The sequence below is a fragment of the Accipiter gentilis genome, chromosome 1, assembly GCF_929443795.1.
Source record: "Accipiter gentilis chromosome 1, bAccGen1.1, whole genome shotgun sequence".
Lineage (NCBI taxonomy): Eukaryota > Metazoa > Chordata > Aves > Accipitriformes > Accipitridae > Astur > Astur gentilis.
Window position 1 is genome coordinate 8,852,276 of NC_064880.1, and position 23,386 is coordinate 8,875,661.

At 63.9% G+C, this 23,386-nt stretch overlaps 5 protein-coding genes across 19 annotated transcripts in view; 2 read left to right on the forward strand and 3 right to left on the reverse strand.

Annotated features, from left to right (window-relative positions):
- HSPG2 (heparan sulfate proteoglycan 2) overlaps positions 1 to 6,267 on the reverse strand; it is a 39,205-nt gene extending 32,938 nt beyond the window's left edge. For 10 of the 12 annotated variants that reach the window (XM_049803381.1, XM_049803371.1, XM_049803330.1 and 7 more), the window contains exons 1-4: positions 6,154 to 6,267; positions 979 to 1,111; positions 410 to 493; positions 207 to 272 (exon numbers count right to left, since the gene is read on the reverse strand). In XM_049803381.1, coding sequence (XP_049659338.1) covers positions 207 to 272; positions 410 to 493; positions 979 to 1,111; positions 6,154 to 6,213 — 343 coding nt within the window. In that variant the 5' untranslated portion in view covers positions 6,214 to 6,267. The remainder of the gene's footprint in view (positions 1 to 206; positions 273 to 409; positions 494 to 978; positions 1,112 to 6,153) is intronic. The other 2 variants (XM_049803323.1, XM_049803313.1) reach the window with 1 other exon arrangement.
- A 1,796-nt stretch (positions 6,268 to 8,063) lies between these two features.
- On the forward strand, positions 8,064 to 10,936 carry CELA3B (chymotrypsin like elastase 3B). Its single transcript, XM_049803135.1, has 8 exons — positions 8,064 to 8,097; positions 8,206 to 8,282; positions 8,354 to 8,451; positions 9,130 to 9,264; positions 9,361 to 9,497; positions 9,979 to 10,124; positions 10,203 to 10,355; positions 10,919 to 10,936. The coding sequence occupies exons 1-8, from the start codon at positions 8,064 to 8,066 to the stop codon at positions 10,934 to 10,936; spliced, it is 798 nt and encodes a 265-aa protein (XP_049659092.1).
- Positions 10,937 to 12,909: 1,973 nt separating this feature from the next.
- TMEM269 (transmembrane protein 269) lies at positions 12,910 to 16,199 on the forward strand. Of its 3 annotated transcripts, none has more exons than XM_049809680.1 (6): positions 12,910 to 13,052; positions 14,674 to 14,821; positions 14,915 to 15,012; positions 15,102 to 15,245; positions 15,324 to 15,527; positions 15,623 to 16,199. In XM_049809680.1, the coding sequence occupies exons 1-6, from the start codon at positions 13,028 to 13,030 to the stop codon at positions 15,730 to 15,732; spliced, it is 729 nt and encodes a 242-aa protein (XP_049665637.1). In that variant the 5' UTR covers positions 12,910 to 13,027; the 3' UTR covers positions 15,733 to 16,199. The 3 variants fall into 3 exon arrangements, with proteins under 3 accessions (XP_049665637.1, XP_049665657.1, XP_049665647.1); XM_049809700.1 differs by having other exon boundaries at positions 15,402 to 15,527; XM_049809690.1 differs by having other exon boundaries at positions 12,911 to 13,052; positions 15,327 to 15,527.
- A 552-nt stretch (positions 16,200 to 16,751) lies between these two features.
- SVBP (small vasohibin binding protein) lies at positions 16,752 to 18,005 on the reverse strand. The gene is made up of 3 exons (XM_049809711.1): positions 17,772 to 18,005; positions 17,071 to 17,192; positions 16,752 to 16,986 (listed from the first exon to the last, which is right to left on the reverse strand). The coding sequence occupies exons 2-3, from the start codon at positions 17,188 to 17,190 to the stop codon at positions 16,900 to 16,902; spliced, it is 207 nt and encodes a 68-aa protein (XP_049665668.1). The 5' UTR covers positions 17,191 to 17,192; positions 17,772 to 18,005; the 3' UTR covers positions 16,752 to 16,899.
- A 1,029-nt stretch (positions 18,006 to 19,034) lies between these two features.
- LOC126043088 (E3 ubiquitin-protein ligase TRIM62) lies at positions 19,035 to 23,126 on the reverse strand. Of its 2 annotated transcripts, none has more exons than XM_049811003.1 (6): positions 23,031 to 23,126; positions 21,888 to 22,316; positions 21,259 to 21,354; positions 20,512 to 20,768; positions 20,323 to 20,438; positions 19,035 to 20,089 (listed from the first exon to the last, which is right to left on the reverse strand). In XM_049811003.1, exons 2-6 carry the CDS (start codon positions 22,293 to 22,295, stop codon positions 19,539 to 19,541), a joined length of 1,428 nt encoding a protein of 475 aa, XP_049666960.1. In that variant the 5' UTR covers positions 22,296 to 22,316; positions 23,031 to 23,126; the 3' UTR covers positions 19,035 to 19,538. The 2 variants fall into 2 exon arrangements, with proteins under 2 accessions (XP_049666960.1, XP_049666966.1); XM_049811009.1 differs by lacking the exon at positions 23,031 to 23,126 and having other exon boundaries at positions 19,042 to 20,089; positions 21,888 to 22,101; positions 22,179 to 22,293.
- Between the last annotated feature and the right edge of the window lie 260 nt (positions 23,127 to 23,386).

Consider the following 23,386-nt stretch of genomic DNA (forward strand, 5'->3'; position numbering starts at 1 on the left):
AGAAATGGGGGGGGGGGGCTGTCAAAAATGTGAGGGATAGCACCTGCACCCCCCCAAAAATACCCTCCTGTGACCCCCACCCAGCTGCGACCCCCCCATCCAGCTGTGATCCCCACCCATCCAGCCGCATCCCTCCCAACATATGGCACTGGGAGAAAAAAGTGGGGGTGCAGTAAGGGAGGGGTCCCCCAATATGTGTCACTTACTCAGCGGGGGGTCGTCCTCGGGCTCCGCCACCACCATGCCCGCCGGTGCGGGGGGGGGCCCGAGCGCTGCCCGCCGAGGAGGAGGAGAAAGAGGAGGAAGAGGAGGAAGAAGAGGAAGAGGATGGAGAGGAGACAGAGCTTGAGAGCGGTGACACGCAGGTGACACCCAGGGGACAGGTGCCACCCCCACGGCGTCCCCTTACCGGTGGGTGCCAGCCCGACGACGGGTATGTGGGTAGCGCTTGCCGGTGGCCAGGTGATGCCACTGCCGTCCTCCCCACTGCCATCTGCAATGGGGACAGCACGGGTGGCACCCAGGGTGGCACACATCCAGGGTGACGACCACCCAGGGTGGCATCCACTCACGGTGACACCCACCCATAATAACACCCACCCACCCAGTGCCACCTTACTGCCAGATGCCACCAGGTCCCGCTGCCATCCGCAATGGGGACAGCGCGAGTGGCATCCAGGGTGGCACCTGCCCATGGTGACACCCACCCAGGGTGGCACCCACCTGTGGCACCTCGTGCCACCTTACCAATGGATGCCACCAGGTCCCGCTGCGATCTGCAATGGGGACAGCACGAATGGCAGCCACTCATAGTGACACCCACCCACGGTGGCACCCACCCAGGGTGGCACCCACCCAGTGCCTCCTTACTGGCCAGATGCCACCAGGTCCCGCTGCCATCTGCAATGGGGACAGCGCCAGTGGCGTCCAGGGTGACGCCCACCCACGGTGACACCCACCCACCCGGTGCCACCTTACCTCCGGATGCCACCAGGTCCTCGTCATCAGAGAGGTGTTCGTAGTACCGGCGTCCCCGCGTCCCCCCGACGTGGTCGGCCACCGTGTCCTCGGGGAAGGAGGTCTCGGCCAAGCCCCGGGTGCTGCGGGTGACCTGGGGGACACCCATCACCCCTCCGCTGGGTGCCAGGCCACGTCACCGGCACCGGGGAAGGGGGGTAAGGGGGGGGACACAGATGGGTGCTGGCAGGGCCAGGGCCGCATAGCTGCGCGGTGGAGTCACGGCGCGGGGGGGGGGGGGAATGAGCTCATCACCCACCCACCGCATTCCTGCGCCGCCACGGCACCGCCACGGCAGCGGGCACACGCGTGTGCCGGCACACGGGGAGGGGGGCGTGCGCGAGGGGACTGCGGGCTGTGCACACCCTTTTGCACTGCTACGGGCACGCACCGACACGGGGACGCGTGTGCACACTGACACGTGGCTGTGCACACGTGTTTGCACTGCTACATGCACACACCGACACAGGGACGCGTGTGCACGCTGACACGTGGCTGTGCACACGTGTTTGCACGACTACATGCATGCACCAACGCGGGGATGTGTGTGCACGCTGACACATGGCTGCGCACACGCATTTGCACCACTGTGTCCATGCACCGACACGGGGATGCATGTGCACAGGGGCGTGGGGCTGTGCACACACCTTTGCACTGCTACGTGCATGCACCGACATGGGGACGCGTGTGCACGCTGACACATGGCTGTGCACACGCTTCTGCACCTGTACACGTGTGCACCGACACAGGGATGCGTGTGCAGACTGACATGGCTGTGCACGTGCCTTTGCACCGCTATGTGCATCCACTGACACAGGGACGCGTGTGCAGAGTGGAGTGGGGCTGTGCACGTGTGCTTGCACCATTACATGTGTGCACAGCGGCATGGGGCTGTGCACACACATTTGCACCGCTACATGTGTGCACCAACGCAGAGATGTGTGTGCACAGCACCATGGGACTGTGCACGTATGTTTGCACCGTCACACGTGTGTGCGCTAACACGGCAATGCACATGCACGCCGACACACGCCTGCGCACCTGCCTTCGCACCGCCACACGCGTGCACTGACACGGGGACGCACGTGCATGCCGACACGTGGCCGTGCACACGTATTTGCGCACCGACATGCGGCTGCGGGTGCACACGGACGCCTGCACTCGCACCGCTACGCATCCTCGCCGGCAACACAGTGCCGCGTTCGCCGCGTCACGCCTGTGCACCAACACACGCACACGCGTGTGCGCCGCCCCGGCGGGTGCCCCTCGGCCCGTGTCCCCCCCCCTCACCGCCCCCGGCGCCCGCCGTGGCGAGGAATCCGTCGGGGCAGCACTTTGCTGTGCAAACAAGCGCCGGGGGGGATTAAGCGGGTGCTGGGGGACGGGGAGGGGGGGGGACATGGCCACTCGCCTGCACAAACGGGGGGGACATGGCACCCGGAGGGAGTCTGGCTCGGGGTGGGGGCACCCCGTGGGTGCCAGCGCAGCCCCGGCCTGCTTGGGAGGGGGGAGGTGGGGTGTGGAGGGGGAAACTGAGGCACAGAGGAACTCATGCGTGCGCTGAGCTGGGGGGTGCTCTGCTACTGCTCCCCACACGTGCATTGAGTGTGTACGTGCTCTGCTGCTGCCCTTCACGCATGCACTGAGCGCGTGGGTGCTCTGCCATCATCCCCACACACATGCACTGAGCGTGCAGGTCCTCTGCCATTGCTCCCCACACATGCACGGACTGCGTGGGTGCTCTGCCACTGCTCTCCAAGGCATGCACCGAGTACGCGGGTTCTCTGTTACTGCCCCCACACGTGCACTGAGTTGTGGGTTCTCTGCTACTGCCCCTCACACAGGCACCGAGTACGCGGGTTCTCTGTTGCTGCTCCCCACACGTGCACTGAGTGTGTACGTGCTCCACCATCACCCCATCCATGCATGCACCGAGTATGTGGCTTCTCTGCCCCCCGCTCCCCACACATGCACCGAGCGGGCGGGTGCTCAGCCCTGCCGGGCAGCGGGCCCCATCCTGACCAAGCGGAAGGGCAGCTGCCTGTCCTGTCACCGGCGGTGGCCAGGGAGGGGACAATCACCCCTCTCCTGTTACCGGAAGCCTCCCCGCGCCACGGCCCCGCACCCGGACGCCTGGGTTCCCCCCGCCGCCGCCGGGGCACCGCGCCCGGCCGGACGCCGCCGCTCACATTTTCCACTCGCCGGCCCAAATCCTGCCCCGCACCCTGGGGAAAACCCGGGTGGGGATGGGGGGGGAGCTGAGGAAGAGGAGGGTGAGGAAGCACCACCCTGTCCCACGTGCAACTTCGCTTGATGAACCTTGTGCCCCAAATTCGGGGGGGGACCTCAACTTCTCCTCCCCCCCATCAATTTGGATGTGTCCCCTTGTCAAAATCTGGATGTGCCCCCCTCAAAATCTGGATGTGCCCCCCCTAAGTTCTGGATGTGTGTCCCCCCCTTTACTTCATCCGGGCAAGGAAGAGGAGGTGACGCACGGCAGGAATAATAACCGGGGGGGGTTATTAATAGCAGCCCCCCCTCAGCCTTATTGTTCCCCCAAGGTCGTGGCTACAAGGTGTTTCCCCCCCCTCAAAAAACCTTCCTCCTCCCCTGGGGGTCCCCTGGGATGGAGGGGACCCCACTGCAGTGCTTAGCCACCCCCAGTTTTTGGGGGACCCCCCCAGGGGGTTTTTTGGGGGGGGCTGCCAGCACAGCTGGTGGGATACTGGTCCCTTGGGGGGGGTACAGGCAGCTGCCTACCCCCTCCCCGCTGCTGCTCCCCCCCCCGTGATTTTGGGGGTGCAAACAGCTGTGGGGTCAAAGTCACTCCTGGGGGGGGAGCAAATATTTGTGTGCCTAATTTATCCTAAAAGAGCTGGGCTTTGGGGGGGGGGCAACGCCCCAAGGGTGCTGAGGGGACCCAGGAGTCTGGGCTGGCCTTGTCCTGCTCTTCCTCCTCCTCCTCCTCCTCCTCCTCCCAGCCAGGCCATCTTTGGCGATGGGAAAGAGCTGAAGCGCGCCGGGAGCTCGCAGGGCCACGTGCGCTGGGGACCCTTGGCGGGGGGGGGGGGGACACACACGCATACACCACCCTGGGGAATCCTGGGTGGGTCCCCAAGGGTCCCCACTGGGGACACGAAGCCCACCCCCCACCCCCATCCCTTCCCAAAAGCGTGGGAGCAAGCAAAGCCGGTGCGAGCGCGCACACGAGCGTGCAAGAGTGAGGGTGCGAGCAATGAGGGTGCTGGGAGCGCCCCGGGTGGGTGCGGGTGCGTGCACACGCGGGTGCGTGGCCCCCCCCCTCTTTCTCCCCCCCAGGCCTGGCGATCTTATCGCACATTCCTGCTGCGCCCTCACCCCCCCTCCATTAACCCTTCACAGCCCTCGGGGGGGGGGGGGGCCACCCCCACGCCAGAACCCCCCCCGTGGAGTGGGTGGACCCCCCCCTGCATTTTTTTAAGGGACACACACACACATTCCTCAGCATCCCAGAGTCGGGGGGGGGGGGGATATTGGGGTGCCATCTCGTCATGGTGTCCCCAAATCCCCCTGTCCCGTAGCGGAATGGGGTTGGCGAGGTGGGGGAAGGGCAACATGGGGGGACTCCCCCCCCACTTTCGTCCCCACCAGCCCTCCCCCCGGGACGTGGGTGGGAGCCCCACGGAGCAGGGGGGGGGCCAGCCCTGCCAGCATGGCCCCGAGCAACAAGGCCCCCTCTGTTCTCAGCCCCGGGCATCGTCCCAGCCCCAAACCACCCCCCTGCCCCCCCCACCCCGCCCCGGGTGGGGGGGGGCCCCCCCACATCACCATCAGCCCCCCCTACCTTGCTTGGGGACCCCCCCTCAGACAGGGGATGCTCTGCCCCACGGTGCAAACCCCCCGTTGGGGGGGGGGGCACCCAGATGTGTCACCCCCCCACACACTGCATCCCAGCTGGGTGTGACCCCCCCCCCCGGGACACCCCCAGACGCAGCCCCCCCCCGAGGGGGGGTATTTTGGGAGAGCTATTTTTAGGGTGGCTGGCGCCACCCGTCACCCTTTAAATTTAGCCAGGGTGGGAGAGGTGGATGGGGGGGTGCGGCGGGGGAGCAGCACCCCAAAAGCAGGACGCACCCCTATACGTGGCCACCCCACCCAGGGCCAGGAGGGCAGTGGGGTCCCGGGGGAGGGGGGGTGGAACAGCTCGACCCCCAGGGTCAGGAGCCCATGGGTGGCTTGGGGGGATGATGGGGACCCCCCCACCCCGGGACCTGGGTGACCCCAATTCCCTGAGGGGACAGGGTGCGGTGACAGGGACCCCACGTGCCCCGGGTTTAGGGGGACCCCCAATTCCATGAGGGGGATGGGGCGTGGTGACCCCGTGTGCCCCTGTCCCTGGGGGACCCCAAGTCCCTTAGGGAACAGGCATGGGGGTGGGCACACCATGCACCCCGGGTTTATGGGGGGACCCCAATTCCCAGATGGGACAGGGCATGGGGATGGGGCCCCCACCCCTCCTTGCTGTTTGGGGGGGACCCCGGTTCCCTCAGGGGCCAGGGCAGGGTGCTGGGGTCTCCACATGCCCCCGGTACATGGCGGCGGGGGGACGGGACCCCCAATCCCCTAGGGACCGGGGCAGGGTGCCAGGCCCCCCGCATCCCCCCTGGTACGGGGGGGACGGACACACACCCCAATCCCTTAGGGCATGGGGACCCCACATCTCCCTGGTGCCCAGGAGGACCCCAATTCCCTGATGGGACAGGGCAGGATCCCGGGGTCCCCGCACCCCCTCAGTACCCGGGGAGGGGACCCCAATTCCCCTTTAGCGACCAGAGCACAATGCCGGGGACCCCGCACCCTCCTGTAGCTCGGGGAGGGGACGGGACACCCCCCAAAAATCCTTTCGGCCACAGCGCACCGCCCCCCCCCAAGTACTTTAAGGACCCCCCCCCAACTCCTTCAAGGCACCCCAACTCCTTTAGGAGACCCCAACTGCGGGGTGGGGATCCCAACTCCTTTAGGGGACCCCCAACTCCGTGGAGGGGGGAATCCCGACTCCGGGGGGGGCACCCCGATCCCTCTAGGGGACCCCAACTTCTTATGGGACCCCGCCACCCCCTGGAGACCCGAGGGGACGCGGGGGGGGCACACACTCACTCCGAGGAGGGCTCCGAGCAGCAGGAGGGCTCCCAGCCCCGCCGGTACCGGCGGCCCCATCGCCCCGCTCCGGCCCCGCCGCTCCGCTCCCGTCCCGCTCCGCTCCCGCGTCGCCGCCCGCCCCGGGGCCCCGCCCAGCCCCGCCCCGCCCCGCCCCGGGGCGGGGCCGGCCGGGAGCGCGCCCACGGGGCGGGGTGGGGGTGGGGGGTCAAGTCTGGGAACTTGAAGGGGACACGGGGGGGGGGGGGCGTGGGGAAAGGGGAGGGGACGGGTGTCCTCTGGGAAGTTCTACGGGGAGACGGCGGGGGGCGTGGGGACCCAGGGGACATCTCGGTGCATGTCCACGGGGACACGGGTGGGGGCGTGGGGACACCGGGGGGGACACCGGGGGGAACACCTCTAGGAACTTGCAGGGGACACGGGGGGGCGTGGGGACACCGGGGGGACACCTCTGGGAACTTGCAGGGGACACGGGGGGGGCGTGGGGACACCGGGGGGACACCTCTGGGAACTTGCAGGGGACACGGGGGGCGTGGGGACACCGTGGGGACACCTCTGGGAACTTGCAGGGGACACGGGGGGGCGTGGGGACACCGGGGGGACACCGGGGGGAACACCTCTAGGAACTTGCAGGGGACACAGGAGGGCGTGGGGACCCCGTGGGGACACCTCTGGGAACTTGCAGGGGACATGGGGGGGGGCGTGGGGACACCGTCTGTGCCACCTAGCCTGGGACACAAATGCTCACAAGGATGCGGCCGTGGGACGTGCCCACGAAGACACGGGGGTGACACGAGTGTCCCCACAAAACACACAGTGCCCCCAGATATGTGGGGCAGTATGGGACCTATAGGGGACATGGGGTTATAGGGGCTATGGGGGACACCAGGGACATGGGGTGGTATAGGGGCTATAGGGGACATGGGGTTATGGGGGCTACGAGGGGCACCAGGGACATGGGGCAGTATGGGGGCTATAGGGGACACAAGGAGCATGGCAGATATAGGGGCTCTAGGAGGCACAGGGGGGTTATAGGGGCTACTGGGGAAACCAGGGGTACTGGGGAGTATGGAGTATACTGGGGGCAGAGGGGCCATGGGGTGCATAGGGGATATAGGGGCTATGCAGGTAGCAGGACATGAGGGTATGGGGGGCACAGGGGCTATGGGGGGGCACCAGGTGCCTGAAGGGTATAGGGGCTATAGGGACCCCAGCTGCTATGGGGGACACTGGGGCTCTGCGGACCACAGGGGTTCTAGGCTCCGTGGTGTGTACCATGTGCCTATAGGGATGCTGAGGGGGTAAGGGGCTATAGGGGGGCACAGAGGGTTATAGGGGGGGACCAGGGGCATTGAGGATATGGGGCTATGGGGGTCACAGGAGCTATGGGGTCCGGGATGGGGTACGTATGGGGGCCAGAGGGGACCACCAGGGTCATGGGGGGTATGGAGGACTGTGGGGGACACAGGGGTGGTTATGGGGGCTATGGGGGCACAGGGGCTATGGGGTCTGGGAGGGGGAGATATATGGGCACTGAGTCCATGGGGGCTATAAGGGCAATAAGGGCTAGATAGGGACATCATGGGCATGGGGCAGTATGGGGGGCACGGGGGGTTTATAGGGGCTATGGGGCGGGCACCAGGGCAGGGGTGGTATGGGGCCTGTAGGGGCACAGGGGCTATACGGGCACAGGGGTCTATAGGGTCTCCACTGGGTGCAGCTGGCTGGGTGCCAGGAGCCACGTCCCCCCCAAGGCCAAGGTTAATGGTTAACCCTGCCAGTGCCCCCCCCCAAGCACCCAGGTGGGTGCCAGGTGCTGGTTCCCAGGGGTGCCCTTGGGTGCCCCCGATACCGGAGGGGATTTAAGGCCAGCAGCCACCCCCCTGTGCCCCGACTGAGCTACAACAGCGATGCTGAGCCTCCTCCTGCTGCTGGTGGCTGGTGGTAAGGTGTTCCTGAGCCTCCACCCATGTCCCCAAGCCCCCTACCCGTGTCCCCATCCTTGGGTGGGGTGATGGGTTCCCAGTGGGTGACGGGCGCCCTGTCCCGCAGGCAGCCAGGCCACGGTGCTGCCAAACTCACGGGTGGTCAACGGGCAGGATGCTGCACCCTATAGCTGGCCTTGGCAGGTGAGCAGGCAGGGGGGTAGGGTGGGGGGTGGCACCCATGGGTGCTGTGGCACCCACTGGTGTCCCCGCAGATCTCGCTGCAGTACGAGCGGGACGGCACCTTCCGCCACACTTGCGGGGGCACTCTGATCGCGCCCAACTGGGTGATGACGGCTGCACACTGCATCTCGTGAGGGACCCCCCGAGACCCACGGCGGGTGCTGGGGGGGGGGCTGTTGGGGGGCAGGGTGCAGGAGGGAGTGTAAGGGGTGACGGGGGGTGTGAGGTGCAGGGAGGGGTGCAGGAGGGGTGCAGGGTGCAGGGGTGGGTGCATGGAGAGGATGTAGGGTGCAGGGGGGGATGGGGAGGCAGGGATGGGTGCAGGAGGGGTGCAGGGTGCATAAAGATTGTGGAGGGTGCAGGAATGGGTGCATGAAGGGGTGCAGCGTGCATGAGGGGTACAGGGAGGTGTGGGGAGGTGCAGGGAGTGTGCAGAAGGGGCGCAGGGTGCAGAAAGATTGTGCAGGGTGCAGGAATGGATGCGTGGAAGGGATGGGGGTGCAGGGGGATGTAGGGTGCAGGAGGGGTGCAGGGTGTAGGGGCAGTGTGCAGGGTGCCAAATGGGTGCAGGAGCAGGTGCATGGAGGGGATGGGGGCATAGGGTTTGAGCAGGGTGCATGGAGGGGGTGCTGGGTGCAGGGACGGGGTGGAGGGGTGATATATTGTGCAGAACGGGTACATGGAAGGGGTGCTGGGCGCATGGGGTGGTACGGGGTGAATGGAGGAGGTGCAGGGTGCAGGGAGGGGTGCAGGAGGGTTGCAGCACCCTGGGGTGCGGTGTCCCCTGATGTACCCGTCCCCCGGGCAGCTCCTCGCTCACCTATGAGGTGGTGCTGGGCGAGTACGACATGGGTGCCAGGGAGGGCTCCGAGCAGCGCATCCCCGTGGCCCCCGCCGACATCTTCGTCCACCCCAAATGGCAAAGCTCCTGTGTGGCCTGCGGGTGAGCGGGGTCCCTGGGTGGGGGTGGGGGGGGCTTGGGGACATTGTCCCCAACAGCCTCCCCACCCCCCCCGTGACACGTGTCCCTGCGTGGCAGCAATGACATCGCCCTGCTGAAGCTGCAGCGCCTGGCGGTGCTCAACACTCAGGTGCAGGTGGGGCAGCTGCCGCCGGCGGGCACTGTCCTGCCCGATGGGTACCCCTGCTACTTGAGCGGCTGGGGGCGGCTGGCCAGTACGTCCTGGGGGGGGGGACACGGATGGGGAGTGGATGGGGAGATGGTTGGAGGGATGGATGGGGAGATGGTTGGAGGGATGGGGAGGTGGCTGGAGGAATGGAGGGTTGGATGGGAAGATGGTTGGAGAGATGGAGAGATGGATGGGGAGATGGTTGGAGGGATGGATGGAGGGTTGGATGGGGAGATGGAGGAAAGGATGGAAGGATACAGGGATGGAGGGAAGGGTGGAGGGCTGGAGGGCTTGAAGGATGCGGGGTTGAAGGGACGGATGGATGGATGGATGGATGGACGGACGGACGGGTGGATGTGGGCTGGTTGGATGGATGTGGAGCGGACAGACACGTGGCTGGATGAAGGATAGATGATGGACGGACGGACGGATGGCTGGCTGGCTGGCCATGGACCGTCAGGGCCAGCAGGAAGGACACCGAGCATGGCACGCCCCCCACCCCAGCCCCCCTAATGCCCGGTTGGCAGCGGGGGGGCCACTGCCAGAGCGGCTGCAGGAAGCGCTGCTGCCCGTGGTGTCCTACGAGCGCTGCACCCAGCCCGACTGGTGGGGCATCCTCGCCATCCGCCGCACCATGATCTGCGCCGGCGGCGCAGAGAAGGCCGGCTGCAACGTGAGTGCCACGCCGGGCTGGGGGGGGGCACGCTGGGACCCCCCCTGGCACTGACACCCCCCCCATCCTGTACCCCAGGGCGACTCCGGAGGTCCCCTGAACTGCCAGGCAGCCGACGGGCACTGGGAGGTGCACGGCATCGCCAGCTTCGTCTCAGGGCTGGGCTGCAACGCGCCCAAGAAGCCGACAGTCTTCACCCGTGTCTCTGCCTTCGAGGACTGGATCGCCGAGGTGGGGAACGGGATGCTGGGGTGCCGGGATGCCCAGGGTGCTGGGAAAATGGGATGCCATGATGTCAGGGTGCTGGAGCACCAGGGAACTGGGATACCAGGGTGTCAGGGTGCTTGGGTGCCATGATGCCAGTGTACCACGGTGCTGGGGTACCAGGGTGCTGGAGTGCTGGGGCACTAGGGTACCAGGATGCTGTGGTGCTGGGGTGCCAGGGGACTGGGGTGCCATGGTGCTGGGGTACCAGGGCTCTGGGGTGCCAGGATACCAGAGTGCAAGGGTGCTAGGTACCGGAGTGCTGGGGCACTAGAGTACCAGGATGCCATGATGCCAGGGGACTGGGATGCACTTGGGTGCGATGGTTCTGGGGTACCAGGGCTCTGGGGTGCCAGGGTGCCATGGTGCTCTGGTGCTGGGATACCAGGGTGCCAATGGGCCAGGCTGCTGAGGTGCTGGATTGCAGGAGTGCCAGCGTGCTGGAATGCTAGGGTGCCAGGGCAGTGGTGTGCCAGGGTGCTGGGGTGCTGGGGTGCTGCACTCCCCCCTCAGCAGCTTCTCCTTTCCAGACCATGAGCCAGAACTGAGTGTTGGCGGCGGCGACCTCCCAGTGTGGCATCGGGCAAATAAACCCCCAGATCTGGCACCACACGTGTCCTTGTGCTGGGGTGTGGGCATGCGGAGGGGCGGCCGGCATGCAGGGGCGGCAGATGTCACTGGCTGGGCGGGCGCAGATAGTACCCAGAGGTGCCCACATACCACTGGGATGGGCACCCAGAGACACCCCAGTGTCACAGGAACAGGCACCCAAAGACACCCAGATGCCACATGCACTGTTTGCCCTGAGGACCCATGGTGCCACAGGGATGGGCACCCACAGGTGCCCAGACACCATGGGGATGGGCACCCAAAGACACCCAGGTGCCACGGGGACAAGCACCCCGAAGTGCCCTGAAGCCATGAGGATGGGCACTTGAAGCACCGTGATGCAAAAGGGACAGGCACCCCAAGGCGCCTTGAGGCCACAGGGGTAGGCCCCCTGAGGTGCCCTGAGGACACGGGGATGGCCTCAGCCATGTGCCCTGATGCCACGGTGATGGGCACCCAGTGACGTCCCGTCACCATGGGGATGGGAGCCCTGAGGCCCCGGGGATGGCCCCCTCCAGGCGCCCCAGGGCCAGACGGCCATGGCTGCAGCCTCTCTCCCGCCGTCTCCTGCCCTCCCGGCCCGGCCGTCGCTTCGCAACCACCGCCACCGGCGCGTGACCGGCAAACAAAGAACCCTTTCATGGGCGACCCCGCCGCGGCCAGCACCCCTGGGACCCCCCAGCTGGAGCACCCCAGGTCCCCCAACCCCACCCAGGCACCCCACGGTGATGGGTGCTACAAGCACCCCCCGATTCCCCCGGGGATCTGGGTGGAAAATTCCGGCGCCGGGGCTGTATAAGTTTTATTGGCCCCTTGTCACTGTGTCCCGGGGGACCTTTGCTCTCCCCGCCGTGGCCCGGCATTGCCGCCATCGTCCGCCAGTGCCGCCCCGGCACGTTGTGGCCCTGCTGCTATCGCGGGCCCTTTGCTCGAAGAGGGGGGCTGAGGCCGCCCCAACTCGTGACACCCTTGCACAAGTGGGTGCCGCCTGCTGGAGGCCCTGTGATGGGGACAGGGGTGACCTAACCCAGCGGCACCCGGCTGAGCTGGCTCTTTCTTATCAGTACCGGCCGTGACCCCCGCTGGTGGCACGAATTGGCGGTGACACGGCATGGGGTCGTGCTGCCCGTCGGGTGCAAATGCCCTGCGGGGGCAGCCAGGGGCAGGAGTGCGGAGGTGCCAGGGTGCCAGGGGCTGACGTGGGTGCTACGAGCATGGCATTGGTGCTCTGAGCCTGGTGTGGATGACATTAAGCATGGCAGGGGTACTGCAAAACACGGTACGGGTTCTGTGAGTCTGTTATGGGTGCTACCAGGCTGGCATGGGTACTGTGAGCCGGATAGGGGTGGTACAAGCCTGGTATGGGTCCCATGAGCATGGCATGGGTGCTGCAAGCCTGGCATGGGTGCTGCAAGCTGAGCATCGGTGGTGTAAGCCTGGCATGGGTGCTGCAAGCCTGGCATGGGTGCTGCAAGCCTGGCACGGGTGCTGCGAACTTGGCAACGGCAGCATAAGCCTGGCATGGGTGCTGCAAGCCTGGCATTGCTGGTGTAAGCCTGGCATGGGTGCTGCAAGCCTGGCATTGGTGGTGTGAGCTTGGCTTGGGTGGTGTGAACTTGGCTTGGGTGCTGCAAGCCTGGCATGGGTGGCGCAAGCCTGGCTTGGGTGCTGCGAGTGTGGCATGGGTGGCCCACATCTGGAACGGGTGTTGCAAGCCTGGTAGGGGTGGTGCAAGCCTGGCATGGGTGCTATGAGCCTGGCACCAGTGCTGCGAGGCTGGCACGGGTGCTGCGAGGCTGGCATGGCCCCCTGGCCCCCCTCCCGGGGCAGCTCCTCCCTCGCTGGTGGTGCCAGCCGCCTCTGAAAACCCCCGTGTCCTCTGGCCGGACCCACCCCCAGCGGGGTGAGTCAGCCGGCGAAGCCTTTCCTTATATAACGCGGCGTCACCGCCGCACCGGGCGAGCGCCCGCTGAACTGCCCCTGCCTCAGTTTCCCCTTGCCGGGGGGTCACCGCCACCGCTGCTGCAGTCATGTGGATGGTGTCACCACCGGTCGGTAAGTGCCAGCTTGACGCCCCGATATTGCTTGGCCCCTTCACAAGGCATCTAACCCCCTCCCCCGCACCAAAATAGCTGTTTTGGGGGGTTTAGCGAAAAAATAAGGGTCATCGGCCAAGTGCCGCTTGCTCAGCCCTGTGAATTGGGGCAGAAAAGCCTAAAAACAAGAAAGCAGCCCCCCAAAAACAGATTAATTCTGCACCTCCTCTGGCTGAACCCCCTTTTCCCCTCAGCCTTGGCAGGGTGACACTCCCCTGGGGGGCACAAGCCCCCCGTAATACAGATGGGATCACCTGGAGAGAATCAAAACTGCCTTTTTTTACCCCAGACATAGTAATAAAATGCATGGGCAGTGGCATGGGGCAGGGGAGGTCCCTCCTGCCCCAGCCCTTTGCTTTCAGGGCTAGAAACGCCAAGAATGAGCAAGTTTGGGCACCGTGGCGATGCCTGGGGATTGTGATGCTCACCAGTGCCCAGATCCAGTGTAGCAGTGGCACCGGTAACCCTCCCTGGGGGCCTGATCCTGCCCAGCGCTGGGAAGGGTAGGGATGGTGACAGCAAGCCACAAAATCACTGGGGTTTGCCCCTTTTTCCCTTTGGAGGCCCCAAAACCCACCAGATTAGCCCCAACCAAGGATAAAAAGGGGGGGACGGCACCAGGCATGTGCTCAGACCCCCCAAAATCACCAGATCCGATAAAATCCAAGGTGGCGGAGTGACCATCCCGGCAGATCAGGGGGAGTTTTTCCATCCCCACCCACCCAGCTCAGCCCGTACCAGTGGCTTGGGGCGCGGTGTCCAAAGGTCACCGGCGGTGGCCGCATCCGTCCCACCACTGGCATGCGGAGCCACCGACCCCAGTGGGATTCCCAAAACCAGGAACATATTTTAATTCCTTGCAACTGAGGGGTTTTTTTTAATTTTCTTTTTTACACCTCGGGAACTGTTTTCGGCAGCATTTCGATGCCACTACGGTGATGAGTTGGCCCAGGCTCAGCTGGGAGCGGGTAAAGGGGGGGTGGGCAAGGGAGGGGGTGGCTTTTGTTTTGCTCTGACGTGCTGTTTTCTTTCAGATGAAGGATCTCACCAGCTTGCCTGGCTTTGGGACCACGGCAAAGGCAGGGTGCAAAGCCCACTAGTAGGACATGACCCTTAAACTCTTTCTCTAAAGCTTAGCCCTATAGGTATATAAGATCAATAGAGCTTAAAACCGGGGTTGGCTTTTAGTCTAAGCTTGGGTTTGGATTTATTTTTCTTATTTTTTTATTTTTGTGATTCTTTTATTGGTTTTATTTTCACCTCTGGCGGGTAGATAAGAGGCAGGGCTTGCAAAAAAACCCAAACCAAAACAACCCCCAAAATATCCCACTGCTTGCTAAAAGGCTTTTGGGGGTTTTGGTTTGAGGAAGGGAACAGCCAGCAAGGCTCCTGCCGTCAGCAGCACCCCCCAAAATCTCCTCCAGCCCCTTTCCAGCGCTGGAAGGGGGGGGGTGTGTGTTGCGGGGCTTTGTCCCCCCTCCCCAGCTCCGACCTGCTACCTCGGGGAGGGTTTAAATAACTCCCCAGCTGGAAAGTGGCTGTCGGTTCTGCCCTTCACCGGCTGCCTTGGCGGGTTGCAGGTATTTTCCAGTCCACGAAAAAGCTGTTCCTGAGCGAGCGAGCTGGCCAGGGTCAGACCCTGGAGTTCATCCGGAAAAACGCTGCTAACGGGCTCTCCGTGGCCAATTTGGTGGCGGGGCTCTCCTCCATCCTCTGCAGCCTCAATAGGTGGGGAAAAAGGGGAAATGGGGTGAAACTGGGGGGGGAGGGGTGTGTGCAAAGGGCAGATCACCCCATTTTTGCCCTCTCCATCCTCCCCAGGCAATACCACCACTCGTGCTGGCTGCTGCTGGTAGGGTTTCTGCTTGATCTGGCTGACGGAGCCGTCGCCCGACAACTTGACGCCTGCTCAGCGCTGGGTGAGTCTGTCCCGCCGCCCCCGGGAACCCACCACCAGGTTCGCCCTCCCCCGCTACCCATCTGGCAGCTGCCTGCTTGCTGCCCGCAGGTGCCAAACTGGATGATTTCGCCGACTTCACCACCTTCGGGCTGGCCACAGCTCTGCTGCTGCAGCCGCAGGGCATCCTGGACGGGCTGCTGGCCATCGCCTATGTGATGGCTGTATTTGCTCGCCTGTGCTTCTTCTCCAGTGGTAAGCTGGGTGGTTTGGGGGGCAACAGGGGGGGTTTGTGGGGTGATTTCCCCCCTCAGCTAAATGTCTGGCACCCAGCAGGGATCCCCTTCACTTACCGGGGGCTGCCCTGTCCCTACGCCTCCTCGCTGCTGGCGGGCACCTTCTTGCTGACAGGGGGTAACGTCACCCTGCTGTGCGTCACCGCCATCGTCATGATCCTCTTCATGGTTGATCGGGGCTTCTATCCCCACGACAAGGTGCTGGAGTCCCAGCTCTGGAAGAAATTGGTTTACGCTGGAGGTAAGGATGGAGACAAAATCAAGGCGGGGTAATTAAACCCACTGAGATGGCGGCAGAGGAAGGAGCAGATCCCAAAGGCTTTTCCTAATCCGCAGGCGTGGCAGCTGTCCTCTTCTCACCGGCGGCGGTGGCTTCCATCTATTGCCTCGCCTGGTCGATGTCCTACATCATCTTCCCCTTCGCCATCTGGAGCTGCAAAGCCTAACCCCTGCCTTCACCTAACGCCTAGTAAAGCCTTCCTCTTCCTCCTCCTCCTCCTCACTCTTGGGTGCCGCCTCCTCCACAGGGATTTCCCTTCGCTCTTCTCAACGAATCGGAGCTGCAGCGGGAGCCTGTTTAGAAAAGGGAAATTGAGCAGTAGGAAAGGGTCTGCTTCAGGGGAGCCCCAAAATAACCTCCCTGCACCCTGTCCCTCTTGCAGGGGAGTGAGCAAAAACCCGTCCCCTGCTCCAAGAACAACCACCCCGGTTCGGAGACCCACAAACCCTTCCCTGTGCGGAGGAACATGAAATTTAGGTATTGCCCCCACCTTGCATCGTTAATTTATTATAAGGGGGAGGTTTACATGCTCAAAGATGAGGACACCCCCTCCCTGCGGGGGAGGAAGCCGACAATCAAATCTCCAGAGGGTTTTTGAAACCCGATTCACCAGCAGCGTTTTGGTATTTATTGTTTTACCTGTCACTCTAGGGAAATAATCTCTCTAATGTGTTTTATTTTCCCACCTCCCTCGGTGTTCGCTCGCTGGGGTGTGGGAGGGAGGTAGAAGGAAAAAGAGGGATTTGAAGCCTGTGATCCGAACTCTCTGGAAAACCAGAGGATGCGGGATGGTGGCGGCTGGAAAGCGGAGGGCGTGTGGGTGGAGGAAGGAAGCGAAGGTCAAACCTTGCGCTGAGCGGTGGAGAGAAACACTCGGGGTCCCCGGGGAGGCTCCTGCGCCGCGAGCAGCTGCAAGAGCTGGATGTGGCCCCCACCATATCACCCGTCCCCCCCGCAGCCTCAGGGACCGACCGAATCTAGGCACCAGGAGCGCAGGACTGTTCGCCTTGGCAGGGAACCGGCAGGCCAAGGTCTTGCTCGGCACAAGGAGGGCCGGAGCTGGCAGCCAGTGGCTGCAGCTGCTCTGGCGCCCAGCCCCACTAGAGTCTCCCCCACGCCATTCCCACCCGGCACCGGGCTGGGACAGAACCACCGGTGCCGCTGAGGGACCAGGAGCCGGAGAAAGCTGGAACCATCACAGATTTTATTTAAAAAAAAAAAAAAAAAAAAGGCATTTTTTTGATAATAAATAACAAAGAGTTTAGAAAAGGGAATGGACAGCAGATGGGGGGGAGGGGGTCTGGGGTTGTTTGAGAGGGCTGCACATGCCGCCTCACTCGCCGGAGGCCTGCATCTGCTTGCAGAAGGAGTCAAACTGCTGCTGCTCCAGTTCTGTCATCACGCGGTTGAGGGCGTAAATCTGCGGGACGGGTGGGGAGAAAGAGGTGATGGGGGGGGAATTCGGCCCCAGTGTTGCTGTTGTCCCCCCCCTCGGGTCGCTCACCTCTGCCCGCTGCCTCTGCTTCAGCTCCTGCTGAGCTGATTTCTGCTTGGCCTTCTCCAGGCGAGCCACTGGCTCCCGGGGCTTCGGCCTCTCCTTGCGCCCCCCCCCGCTGGGCTCCATGGCTGGGGGGAAGGGAGGAGGAGTGGGGGGTCATGGCAGGGCCACCCTCTCTTCTGCCAGCCCCGCTGCTCCTCCTCACTGCCCTCAGCCCCACGAACAGCCCCCCACGCCTACTCCGGGGTCCACAGCCCCCTGGGGCCTGCTGCTCCACCCCTGCCCCACGGCCCCCCCACGGCCCATAACAACACCCAGCCAACTTAGGGTCCCACAGGAGCCCCCCACTGACACCCGGAGACCCACAAGAATCCCCCCCAACCCCCCAGGCATCCTAAGCCCCACAGAGTCCCCCAGCCCCCTCACCGGCCCCATCTGCCCCCACAGCGCCCCCCTTCACCGGCCCCACGACACCCCGCAGCCACCCACGCACCACAGCCCCCTCCAGCCCCACAGACAGCCCTGTCCCACAGCCCCCCCAACAGCCACCCGTGCCTCCCAACCCCCGCTCCCTCCCCACAGCCCCCCACGTCTCACAGCCCACCCCCACAGCCACCGGTACCCCATAGCCCCCTCCACGCTCCCACAGCCCCCGGCTCCCCTCAGTGCACACACCACCACCCCTCCCCCCCCCCCCGCCCCGGTACCGGCGGGGCTGTGCCCGGGGCAAGATGGCGGCGGGGCCCCGCCCTCTCGGCGCGCAGCTGCCCGGCCTCCGGCGCACGCGCGAAAGTGCCGCCTGCGCGGATGGGGATGAGAGTGTGGGCAACGCGCATGCGCCGGCTACGGCCGCCGCGCACCCAAGCTGAGCCGTCGAGAGGGCAACGGGTCGCAGCAGCGCCACCTGGCGGGCGGGAGGAGAGCTGCGGCGGGACCCCCCCATTCACCCGCTGCCCCTATAGATCTATGCCGCTGTCCCATATATCTATAACACACCCCCTATATATCATACCCCCGTATAGCCCAGCCCCTACATAGCCCTGCCCCTGGGCAGCCCACCCCCTATACAGCCCACACCTATATATCGCATCCCCTGTATAGCCCACCCCTATATACATGACAACCCCTATACATCACACCCCCTATACAGCCCAGCCCCTACATAGCCTGACACATGCGCAGGGCCCTAAAGCACAGCCCTGCTCTCCACGTCGTGTCCCCCCTATATACATACACCTCCCCCAGCCCAGCCCCTCCCCACAGCACAGCCCCATAGGCAGTACCCCCTATACAGGAACTACTATACGCAGGCAGCATCCCCTATATGGACCCATCCCAGTGTCCCCAGGGCTCTGCCAGTGTGGCACACAGTATACCATGGCACGGCACGGGCACCCCATCCGGCGCGGCACAGCACAGTATGGCATGGCACGGTGCACCACGGCATGGACCAGTACGTATAGCGTGGCACAGCACAGTGAGGCACCACGGCATGGAGCAGTACGTATAGCGTGGAACAGCACAGTGCAGTATGGCACAGTGCACCACAACACAGGGCAGTACATACAGCATGGCACAGTGCACTGAGGTACAGTGCATGGTATAGCATGGCACGGTATGGATGGGGCAGTAACCTATAGCATGGTACACCACGGTGCACCATGGCACGGTGCAGCACATATGGAACGGCATGGCGCGGCCCAGTACGTCCAGCACGGCACAGCACACCACAACATGGTGCACCATGGCACAGTATGGAACGTACAGCACAGCACAACATGGTGCACAATGGCACAGTGCCATAAATATGGCATGGCACAGTATGTATAGCATGACACGCCAGAGCGCACCATGGCACAGTGCAGTACATATGGCATGGCATGGTGCACCATGGCATGGTGCAGCACAGTGCACAACGGCACAGTGCTGTAAATCTGGCACAGCACAGTACGTATGGCGTGGCATGCCACAGCACACCATAGCATGGTGCAGCATGTATGGCATGGCGTGGCGCAGTACATACGGCACGGCACAGCACGGTGCACGATGGCACAGTGCCGTAAATCTGGCACAGCACAGTACGTATGGCGTGGCACGCCACAGCACACCACGGCACAGTGCAGCATGTATGGCACGGCATAGCATGCCATGGTGCCATATGGCACACACCGGCATCGCCCCCTCTGCCCAGTGGTTCTCCACTACCTGGCCCCTTCTCTCCAAATCCTTTTATTGCAGCAGCCCGGACCTCCCCTTCCCCCCCCAGCGCCGGGACCCTCCTGGAAGCACAGGACAGAGAGAAGGGGGGACAGGGGGGCAAAAAGGCCAGATCCTGCCCAGCGCCGGGGGCAGTTCCTGGGGTAGGATCAGCCGAAACCTCCACCAAACAGCGGGAAAACACCCAGGGGCGGGGAGCGGGGTGGGGGGGAGATAGGGCACACGCCGAACCCCAGGAGACGAATCCCCCCTCCCTGTTAGATGCGAACAGTGTTGATCCGGAGGGGTTGGACGTTCTTCCCATTGGCGTGACTCTGCCCGGGGCTAAAATAAGAGCAGAGCTTGCCGGGAAACCTCTCCCGAAAGGTGTAGAGCCAGGACATGTCGTCAGCATTGTAGAAGATGAGAAGCCCCTTGTCGTAGTCCAGGAAAACCCCCACCTTCTCCAGCTTGCTCTTGACATTGAGCCGGGTCCAGGGCTCGGTGCAGGCGCTGTACTGGTTACCATCATGCATGACGATGCAATAAAAACCTCGGCTGGGTTGAATTTGGATGCTGCCCTTGCGAGTGACAGCTTCATGGGCCAAACCAATCATCCACTGGGTCTTCTCGGAGACCACCACCTCCCAGTAGTGGACCCCGCCGCCGAACGCCTCTGAACCCAAGACCGAGACCTCTACGTCAAAGCGTTTGGGGGAGTCCTGCAGCGGTTGGGGGTGCAGGTTGCCATAGGCCACGATGGTGCAGTCATCGGAGAGGATGAGGCGGTGGTGAGCCGTGCCAGGGTCCAACGTCAGGGCTGCCGGCACTGGGAGGGACATGGGGACAAGGAAGGGGACAAGCATCAACCACCGTGGTGCTGAGGAGGCCACCAGTGCATCCCCATCCTTCACCGGCACACTCCATCCTTCACGGGCGCATCCCCATTCCTCGCCGGTGATGTCCCTGCCCTCCCCACTCCTCACTGGTGACGTCCTCATCCCCATCCCTCACCAGCAACCCCCCCCGATCCCGCAGCCAGCCCATCGCTGCACCCCTCACCGGGATGGATATCCTGGAAAAGGGATTTCCAGATGGTGTACTGCAGTGGCCCCATGTATTTGGAGGTTGGAAAGTCCTCGTAGGTCAGGTTGGTCTCGTGGATCTTCCCCTTCAGCCTGCGAAGGAGAGATGCTGGAGAAGAGGAGAGGACGACATGGAGGACCAGGGTGTCACCCCGGTGTCACCCACCTCTCGGAAAGGGACGCAACACCGGCTAAAAAGACGTGTTTGTCGGCTTCGGCCAAGCGCTCCTGGAGGATCTGGCTGCCCTCCTGCACCTTACGGAGCTGCTGGCTGTAGCGTTGGATCTTCTGCTCGATGTCGGTCAGCGTCCGCGCTGTGTCTGCCTCCAGCTCCTCCAGCATCGCCTTCTGCCGCTCCCGCAGCAGCCGGTGCAGCCGCTCAAAAGCCTCCCCGATAGTCACCCGCAGGCTCTTGGCTGAGGACTTTCGGGGTGCAGGTGGGTGTCAGGACCCCCCAAACCTGCCCTGACCCCTCCATGAATCCATAACTCCCAAAATAAACCCCTACAGCCCCGTTAACTCAATTCCAGATGCTCCAAGCATCCAAGGATGGATATCTGACCCCACATCCCTACAGAAAACCTAAAAGAAAAACCCTGTCACTGGTGGGGATGGAGAGAAAATTGAACCTTGATGAAAGTTGAACCCCTGAGCAAGGAGAAGGAGATAAATATAAAATAAAAATTAATTAAAACGATAAATAAAAGCACCCCTGAAGGAAATAAAAGAGGGCTGAGCAGCCTGACGGGCAGCTTCATCAACCTGCCAGTGGGTTTTAGGGTACGGGAAAAGGGAAAAATGTGGCAGATCCATGAAACTGTGGAGTCTGGGGTCTTTGGATGTCCCAAAATCAGGTCAGCAAGGCTCGGGGCTGGGGTGCTATTGGGTGGCACAGCCACATCCCCACTCGTACCTTGGTCTCGGCCAGCTGCCGTTTGAGGAGGTGCAGGGCTTCAGTGTGACCGCGCTCACTCTCCTGCAGCCCCTGGAGCTGCTCCTTCAGCTCCCGCTGAAAAAAAAAAAAATAAAAATAGGGGATTTGGGGAAAAAAGGGATCCCAGCAGGCAGCTTTCCTGCCAAAACCCAGCTCATGGGGTTACAGGGGTTGTGGGAAAGGGGGGTGCAGGGGGTGGAGTGTGTCAGGGGGCACAGTTGGTTCCTGCCGGCACTGGAGTCCTGACCAGGGCAGAGCTAGGGGGGAGGTAATGGCTTGCAGGGGGGTCCCACTTGGGGAGCAGCTCAGCAGATCCATGGGGCTGCATGGCCGGCTGGTTTGGGGGTCCTCAAGGAACCCCAATGTGAATGGAGGAGGGGGGAATCCCATGGGGGCAGCTGAAGAAGTGCGTGTGGTTCGATGGACAGGCAGACAGACAGGAGGAAGCCACAGGGCTGATCCCGACAGGGACAGAAGGGGTATAGAGACAGACAAACAGGAGCTAACACGGAGACAAGAGTGGACAGATGAACAAAGGCAAGGGGAACAGCTTAGGGCAGAGGATCCTGGAAGGATGATACTCCATGGGGAGGGAGGGATGGGCCCACCTGCAGCTCCTCGAAAGCATCGTCCACGTTGGTGACCTGGTGCTGCTCGTGCATGGCGGGCTCATCACAGAAGAAGCAGACAACGGCGCGATCAGTGAGGCAGAAGAGCTTGACCTTCTCGTGGTCTTTGCAGGGGAAGGGGCTGCGTTGGGCACCCAGGATGGCATCCAAGGGGAAGGCGCTGTAACGCTCCACGATGTTGGCCAGCTTAAGACTGGGGGCCAGGGTGGGTTCGGTGAAGGTTCGGCGACACTCAGGGCAGTCACGGGTGCCCTGGGGTTCCTGACGTACCCAGTGCTCGGTGATGCACCGGCGGCAGAAGTAGTGCTCACAGCCGAAGCTCACCGGGTCCTGGTAGATGCTCAGGCAGATGGAGCAGAGCAGCTCATCCTTCAGGCTGCAAGCCATGGCTTGGGGCTGGGGGAGAGGCTGGGGGGGGGGGTGGGCAGATGGTAAAGGGGGATCCTGGGGGCAGGGGGGAGATGGAGGTGAAAATGGGGGGCCTGGGTGTGAGGCTGCTAATGAGGAGGCTGGGGAAGGGGGATAGAATGGGGGGGAATTGGGGGTCGGGTGGCAATGTGGGGGGGCCTAGGAGGGTTGCAGTGGAGGGGAATTGGGGGTCAGGATGCAATGGGGAGCTGGGGCATTGCAATGGGGGGCACGGGGGGGCCAGAATGCAACTGGGGGGGCTGGGGGCGTTGCAACGGTGGGAATTGGAGCTGAAGGTGATACGGGGGAGCCCGGGGGGGAAAATACAATGGGGTTGCAACAGGGAGGAACCGGGGATGAATCTGATACGGGGGACCCGGGGTGCTGTAATGGGGGGGGGGCTGAGGGGGAAGATGATACGGAGGAGCCCTGGGGTGAGGCTGCAACGGAGACACCCAGGGGAGCCGCTGCAACGGGGGGGCCTGGAGTGAGACTGAATTATTGGGGGGACCGGGAGTGAGGCTACCGGGAGGCTGCAACGGGGGCACCCGGGTTCGAGACCGCCCCTTCCCCCCCCCCGGCTCCCGGCAGGACCCGGGTTCGAGACCGCCCCCCGCTCCGCGCCCCACCAAGAACCCAGGTTCAAGACTGGCCCCCGCCAAGACCGCAGTTGCCCCCCCGCCTGCCCCAACCGCCGGCGCCCACTGCCCTCACCCAGCCGCCGGCGGTGCCGGTTCCCGGGAAGGGGCGGGGAGGGCGGGGGAACAATCCCGCCACCGCCTCACAGCGCGCCCCGCCGCGACGGGCGGGGGGTGGGCGAGGAGGAGGGGGCGGGGCCGTGCGGCACTTCCTGCCCACCCCCTCCACCACCACCCCCCCGCAGCCACAGTGGTGCCGCCCCCGCCCCATTGTCCACCGCGCGGCACGGCCCACCGGCGCACACCACCGCCCGCCCGCGGAGGGGGGGGACTCTTAAAGGGGCCGCGGCGGCGTTTTTTTTTGGGGGGGGGGTGTGTGCTTAAAAGGGCTGCAGCGCTGGGTACCTCCGTCCGTCCATCTGTCCATCCCCC